At 58.7% G+C, this 7,593-nt stretch overlaps 1 protein-coding gene across 1 annotated transcript; it reads right to left on the bottom strand.

Annotated features, from left to right (window-relative positions):
* PDXP (pyridoxal phosphatase) lies at positions 1 to 7,222 on the bottom strand. Its single transcript, XM_084876867.1, has 2 exons — positions 6,543 to 7,222; positions 1 to 1,381 (listed from the first exon to the last, which is right to left on the bottom strand). The coding sequence occupies exons 1-2, from the start codon at positions 7,102 to 7,104 to the stop codon at positions 1,065 to 1,067; spliced, it is 879 nt and encodes a 292-aa protein (XP_084732993.1). The 5' UTR covers positions 7,105 to 7,222; the 3' UTR covers positions 1 to 1,064.
* Between the last annotated feature and the right edge of the window lie 371 nt (positions 7,223 to 7,593).

Genomic DNA, 7,593 nt, shown 5'->3' with positions numbered 1-7,593 from the left:
GACACTCCCACGCGCACTTTATTAAGTCCGGGAGGACTAGTCACAACGGGGGCAGGGACGGCAGGGAAGGCCCAGCCCCCACCCGCACCATCACCATCACCATCACGCGATAATAAATAAATAAATAGATAACGAGGCGGGCACAGGGGAGAAGTGGCACAGCAAACACGGACGGCACAGGGAGGGGCACAGATGTCCCCACTAGAGTGGTGGCCACTGTTAACACTGGACCGTGATCAGGGGAGGGCGGGCTCTGGAAGCCCGCAGAGCCACTGAGGGGCCCCTGGTTAGCAGTCTCGATGGGGGAGGAGGGGTGTCTTTAGAATGTGGACCTTCTATGGACAGAAACCTGGACCCCTGGCTCAGCCAGTCAGACCGGGATTGTCAAGAGACCAATGTCTCTAACTTGTTCCATGCAGGACCTCAAGGACCCATGGGTCATGATTACCTGTATGACTGGGTCTACCCAGCATCTAGGCCATGAAAGGGCCATTATCATTCAGCCTTCCGATTGGTCCAGTCAGGCTCCGGGACATCCGGGGGCCATGGTTACTCAGGCTCCCAGCTGGTCTACTCAGGACACACCATGAGTGAATGCCTACGACTTAGCCTTCTGATTGGTCCGCTCGGGGCTCAGGACAATGCGGTTTGTGGTCACCTAGACCTCTGATTGGTCAACAGGAACCCAAGGCCAGGACATGGGGAGCAGGCGGAGCTCTGGAGGCCCCAGGGAAAGGTGAGCACGTGAAGAGCTCAGGGTTGGGGGAGACCTTCAGCGGGCATCAGGGCCCAGATCTCAACAAGGGAAGTCACCGGGCAGGAAGTAAGGCCACCTTGGCTGGGTCACGCCAGGGCAAGCCAGTGCGGCAAGGGCGGCAGCAAGGGTGCTCGGCCGCCCCTGGGGGTCCCAGGGTCCTAAAACCTTCCCCGGGTCCCAGCCCTATGAGGGTGAGGAAACTGGGGCCGGAGAGCCAGTGGCACGGAACGCAGCTCCTGGCCCGCCCCCTCCATCTCTGGGATCGGGGTGGGGCGGGGGCGGGGCTGCGGTCCCAGGTCAGGTGGGCTCAGTCCTCCAGCCCCTCCGTTAAGTCTGCGATGCTCTCCACGTAGTAATGGGGCACCAGGTCGTGCTGGCTGGCCGCCAGGTAGGCCTGGGCCTCCTCCAGGCGCGACACGCCGGTGAGCGTGAGCACGGTGGTCATGCCGCAGCGGTGGCCGAAGAGGATGTCGGTCTCCAGGCGGTCGCCCACCATGAGCATGTGGGCGGGGTCCAGGCTGAAGTGCTCCGCGATGCACTCGAACATGTAGGGGCTGGGCTTGCCCACCACCAGGGCCTGGCGTCCCGAGGCCGTCTCCACCGCGGCGGCCAGGCTCCCCGTGCCTGCAGGGAGACGGAGACCCGGTCAGTGAGGGGGGGCCAGGCCGCGGGGAAGGGATCCAGGCCCGGACACGGGACTCCGCAGGGAGGCCGCAGGGCGTGGGGGGTCCAGCAAGGCCCTGGAGCCCTGGGAGGGGCTCAGGTGGTTAGTGTCGTCCCGATATGCCACGGTTGCAGGTTGGATTCCTGGTCAGGGCATGTACAAGAATCAACCAACGAATGCATAAATTAGTGGAACAAATGGATGCTTTTTTCTTTCTAAAATAAATTAAAAAATAAAATGAGGTCCTAACTGATTTGGCTCAGTGAATAGCATCAGCTTGCAGACTGAAACGTCCCAGGTTCGATTCCAGTCAAGGGCATGTACCTTGGTTACGGGCACATCGCCAGTGGGGGGTGTGCAGGAGGCAGATGGATGTTTCTCTCTCATCGATGTTTCTAACTCTCTCTCTCTCTCCCTTCCTCTCTGTAAAAATCAATAAAATCTATTAAAAAAAATAAAATAATCAGGCACCAGAGTCAAAAGGCCTGCTTCCAATCTTACTGTAGTGGTGAAGAGGCCACGCCCCCTGCAACCAGCATTCAGAGTAATCTCCACCTTTCTCAGGCAGGCTGCTCCACCCGTGCCTCGGTTTCCCCTTCCCTAACATGGCACTAATCTCACGGGGGTACTGTAAGGCGAGAACGAGCCACTGCATGTAGCCGAGGCTCACTGTTCACCCTGCAGCGTGTGCCTTCGGACGAGCCGTCCAGCTCGCTGCGGTCCGGGCGGGACCAGCTGGAGAAGGAAGATCCAGCTGATGCCCACCTTCAGGAGGCGCTCCGGCAGGCCTCGGGGCAGGCGCTCTGGAAGCGGAAAAGCACCGCCCAGCCAGCAGCCGTGGTTATGGCCACAGGAATGCACTCTGGCATCGGAGACGGGCACAGCCCTTCTGGAACACAGCGGGGCCCAGAGCCGTTCGCACCTCTGACCCCGCCAGCCTCCGAGGGGCAGCGGCCACAGGGAGGGGATTCAGACCGGAGACAAAAGGCTACATGCCTGAAGATGTCTGCGGCCAGTCCCTGGGACACCCCAAGCCGCGGACCACGCCCCGTGCTGAACAATAGGGGGACTGTTTAAAAAAGGACAGCCCCCACTCCTGGCCATCGGCCCCACACAATGACTCCACTGTGCCCGCCCCACAGGCACATCTTGGTGCCAGATGTTCGGCCTTCGCACTCACGTCCCAGAACAAATGATGATGACGACGATGATGATGGTAACAGTAATTACAATTTACTGAGCATGTTTTTAAAGTGCCCGGGGCTGGGCTAGTGCTCGTGGAAGCCCATTTCACAGAGAAAGCTGAGGCTCAGGGATGTTGAGTAACTTGCCCAGGGTTGCACAGCTTAACAAGTGGCCGATAAACTGCATTCAGGGGGGTAGGACCCACTCATGTGCTGGGCCTGCTCTTACGTATTTGGGAGTCCCGATGGTTTCACTTCCAGGAATTCTGTCAGCTGGTGGTTAAATAAAGCCATTGTCTAACGCCCTCTTATAGAAAGTTACGATAAAATGAATTAAAAATATATATATTTCATTGATTTTTTACAGAGAGGAAGGGAGAGGGACAGAGAGTCAGAAACGTCGATGAGAGAGAATCATTGACCAGCTGCCTCCTGCACACCCCCCACTTTGGATGTTCCCGCAACCAATGTACATGCCCTTGACCGGAATTGAACCTGGGACCCCTCAGTCCGCAGACCGACGCTCTATCCGCTGAGCCAAACCGGCCTCGGCTAAAATGAATTATGTTTAAAACAAAGGGAATTCTCGCTGAAACCGGTTTGGCTCAGTGGATAGGGCATTGGCCTGTGGATCGAAAGGTCCCGGGTTCGATTCCGGTCAAGGGATGTACCTTGGTTGCGGGCACATCCCCAATAGGGGGTGTGCAAGAGGAAGCTGATAGATGATTCTTTCTAATCAATGTTTCTAACTCTCTATCCCTCTCCCTTCCTCTCTGTAAAAAAATCAATAAAATATATTAGCTAAAAATGTTAATATGTCATAGTTCTGATTTCTCATACTGTTTTTCTGCATTGGCACTGTTTTATTATTATTTAATAGCCAGTTTTGCTCTTGACATTCAAGTTTTGTTTTTTTTTAAGTATATTTTATTGATTTTACACAGAGAGGAATTGAGAGGGACAGAGAGTTAGAAATGTCAATGAGAGAGAAACACCGACCAGCTGCCTCTTGCACCCCCCCCACTGGGGATGTGCCTGCAACCAAGGTACATGCCCTTGACCGGAATCGAACCTGGGACCTTTCAGTCCGCAGACCAACGCTCTACCAATGAGTCAAACCGGTCCCGGCGACATTCAAGTTTTGAAAATGATAACATGTATGTAGTTTAGTTTTTGAAAAAAAAAAAAAAAAAAAAAAAAAAAAAAAAGGTAATTCTCAAAACTCATCACTTCCTAATGATTTAACCACGCTCTATGCTCCTAACATGATGTATAGCCGTACCAATAGCAATGCTATGTAACGGCGTGCACACATCTCCCCAATTCCGTGCTCGGTGACTTCCCAGCGGGAGCTTGAAGGCCTGCCATGGTGAGGACTCCCACCACGGACACTGGCAAGTGGTATAAACCAGGCGCCCCCATTTACTACACATGTAGCAGCGGCTCTGACCCCAAGGCTCCGGCCCCTACCCCCTGCTCACAGGGAAGCAGAGGCTCAGGAGGGTCAGTGGCCCCAGATGAGGAGGAGGAACCTCCCGTGTCAGAGGACAGGGCACCGGGGAGCGCTCCTCGCCATCTGACGGGGAACGCGCCCGCTGTTTCCATAAGGAGTGGAGGGAAGAAAAGCCGTTTGCCTCCTGGGCGAGGGATTCCTTCAGCCTGGCTCAGCTGAGTCACCCCAAACCCTGCCTCTCAACTTCTTCCTCTCCTCCCAGGACAGAGCCGACCGCCCTTGGTCCCCATGGCCCACTCCACCCCCTCAGCTGACACTTCCTGAGCCCCCCCACATCCCAGGCGCTGTGCTAGGCGCTGGGACGGAGCAGCGGACACAACGAAGAGCCTAGCCTGGAGGAGGGGCTGCCCGGGTGGGCAGTCTATGCTCTTCATTCTGGACTCAGACCACCATGACCCTCTTCTCTCAACATTCTACAATCCGAGACATGCTCTGGTGGTGACGTTTTCCTGAAACAGCAGGCTTTTCCATGTGGCAGCTGGAGCGGCTGCCACATGGTGACAAGGAGTCCTGCAGGGGGAGGGAAAATGGAGGGGAGAGACTGGCATTATTTCAGATTTTATGCATCAGAGGCCTTCATTAATATGTATGTGCCACGGTCTCCAAGCTGCGAGCTGCATCCTGCGGCGTAAAACATGACAGCAGCGCGGCATTTCTCGTCTTCGTTAGGCCTCTGCCTCCCCCTCCAGGCTGAGGGAATGACCAGCAGGCCCGGCCTGGCGGGTGCTGAGATGGAAGTGGCAGACACGGGCAGGGCCTGGTCTCTTCCCAGCGCTTCCACGCCACCTTTCCCGAGTCCTGGGGGCCTCTGACCCCACAGCCTTAACCTGAGCTTTGATGCCTCCAGGGAGAGATTAATTTTTCTTTTCTTTTTTTTAAAATATATATTTTATTGATTTTTTTACAGAGAGAAAGGGAGAGGGATAGAGAGTTAGAAACACCAATGAGAGAGAAACATTGATCAGCTGCCTCCTGCACACTCCCTACTGGGGATGTGCCTGCAACCAAGGTACATGCCCTTGACCAGAATCGAACCCGGGACCCTTGAATCTGCAGGCCGATCCTCTAGCCACTGAGCCAAACTGTTCAGGGTGAGATTCACTTTTCATAGCCTGGCCTACGGCAGGCAGGAGCTGCTGGGGGAAGAGGGAAGCTCACCTTGGGTTTATGGGAAAACAGGCTGAAGTGGCCATGCAGCAAGTAGGCATGCAAAAAAAAAAAAAAAAAAAAAAGACAGGACAGGTCTAGAACTATAGACCCCCGGCTTGGAACGGGTTCTGCCGTGGCCAAGCCCTATCCCACGTGTCCTCCCCCAGCACCTGTTCTGCAAGATGTCTCCTCCAGGAAGCCTCTCCAGACCCCCTAAGCTCCAGCCCTCCCTGCCACCCCATTGCAACACAAACCCTCAGTGAGTACCCCCGGCCCCGCCAGGACTGGGTATTCAACAACAGCCTGGGTCAGTCACCAGAGGGAGGAGGTGATGGAGGGCTGTCCCTGCCCTCAGCCCCTGACTGACCGGGGTGCTGGCGTGTCCACACTCACTCTCTCAGTGAGCCTCTGCTACCATCGCTCTTATCTAACGGGACCCTTCCAAGGTGCAGGACCCTCCGCCGGCCCCGCCTCCTCCGCGGGTCTGAACACCCAGGTGGATGGAGGGGGTGGGAGTTGGGTGGCCCCAAGATCCAAGTTCTAGTTCCCTGAACTCCTGGGCAGCTCACTCCCCCGCCCTCTCTGCGCCTCAGTTCCTTTACCTGAGAAATGGAAAAATAACCCCCCACCCCCAGAATAATTTGGGAAGTAAATAAGAACAGATTCCGAGATGCTGCGACATGACAGCTCTGGACGCAACTGACATCATCGGAGCGCCTATGGGCACAGATCATTCTTCACGCCACGAAACTGGCACCGTTAGCTTCCCACCGCACAGCGGGAGACGCTCGGAGGTTATGTAACCGGACAAGATCACAGAGCCCTGGGACTGGACCCGGGTCAGACTCCAACCACCTCCGGTGCTCGGTGCTCCCGCACACCTGCCGCTGGACACGGGGTCCCCGCTCTCCCACAGCAAGACGATCCTCCCGGGTTTTGTGCTCACATACATCTCCGACCTCACCCCAATAGCGGGTGAGACAAAATGACAGGATTCCTTGGGGCTGGCTCAGGAAGGATTGGGCTGGGGGTAGGGGTGCCTGGACTCCGGATCTGTCCAACGAGGACACCATGCTGCCCCTCACCGTGTGGCAGCTGCAAGAAAGACCAGACCTCGACACGAAAGAAAGCACCTGGGGCTCTTTCTGGGTTGCAGCCGCGCTAGCCATCCTCCAGGCCCTTACCTGTCACCAGGAGACGCCCCTTCCCGGCCCTCACCCCCAGGCAGGGAGGGGAGAGCCCAGGCCGTCCGCCCACCCTCCCCCGCGCTCTCACCGGGAGTCCGGCTGCCGTCGCTGAGCGGGTGCCACGGGTCGCGGTCGGTGGCCACGAGCAGGCAGTCGGGGTCGCGCAGGTGCGCGCACGCCTCGCTCAGCTTGGCGAAGGAGAAGTGCTCGTCGTAGCCCACGAGCACGGCGCGCACGCGCGGGGCCGCGCCCGGGTCCTCGCCGGGGTCCCCGGCCAGGCGCAGCCCCGCGGCGCGCAGCTCGGCGCGCAGCCCCTCGCCGCCCAGCACGAACACGGGGCCCGGCGCGTCCAGGCGCTGGCGCAGCAGGCGCGCGGCGCACAGCGCGGAGCTGAAGAGCTGCTCGGCGCGCAGCCCGCCGAAGCCCAGGCGCGCGAAGCGGAGGGCCAGCTCGGGCCGCGCGCGCCGGCTGTTGTTGCTCACGAACAGCGCCGCCTTGCCGGCCCGCGCCAGCCGCTCCACCAGCTCCGGGGCGCCCGGCACCACGCGCTCGCCGTTCCACAGCACCCCGTCGCAGTCGAACAGGACCCCCTGCGCCCGGCCCAGCACGTCGCGCAGGGCCGCGCCGCACAGCCGCTCGCAGCGCGCCATGCAGCCGGCTGGCCGCCCGCACGCCCGCGCCGCGCCGCGCCGCCCTCCCTCCGCGGGCACGGCGCGCCCGCCCGCATCCCGCTCGGCCCGCGCACCGGCCAATGGGCGCTCGGGAAGGGCCGGGGGGCGGGGCTACGGCCTGGCCCGCGGCCAATAGAGGCCAAAGTTAAGGGGCGAGGTCGCGTGCAAACAGAGCTCGCGGAGAAGGGCGGGATCGCGATTGGCACCAAGGGGATGGGAGACTGACGCTCTTCTGGGCCAATAACGAGTGAGAAGTAGAAATTGTGGCGCGAATGCCCTGCGCCCCTCAGCCAATCAGAAGCTTAGGAGAGCTGGTTGCTAAGAGGAAAACGGATACTAAAGGAGCTGATGACACCTTTGGATCAAGTCTCTTTGCCCTCTGAACTGTGGGTGCTCCGGGTCTGAGCGTGTGGGTCTGATGGGGAGAGAGACGCCTGGCATCTTCCTGAGCGCCGGGGCCCTGGGCCT

This window comes from Pipistrellus hanaki (assembly GCF_964339955.1).
Source record: "Pipistrellus hanaki genome assembly, chromosome: 3".
In the NCBI taxonomy this organism is placed as follows: domain Eukaryota; kingdom Metazoa; phylum Chordata; class Mammalia; order Chiroptera; family Vespertilionidae; genus Pipistrellus; species Pipistrellus hanaki.
The sequence above is the reverse complement of the archived record's forward strand: the minus strand, read 5'-3'. Positions and strand labels throughout refer to the sequence as shown.

Excerpts from the sequence above, each read along its gene's own strand:
- PDXP (XM_084876867.1), bottom strand. The coding sequence starts at position 7,104 with ATGGCGCGCTGCGAGCGGCTGTGCGGCGCGGCCCTGCGCGACGTGCTG. Across the intron at positions 1,382-6,542 it reads CGACGGCAGCCGGACTCCCG|GCACGGGGAGCCTGGCCGCC; the intron begins GTGAGAGCGCGG and ends GTCTCCCTGCAG.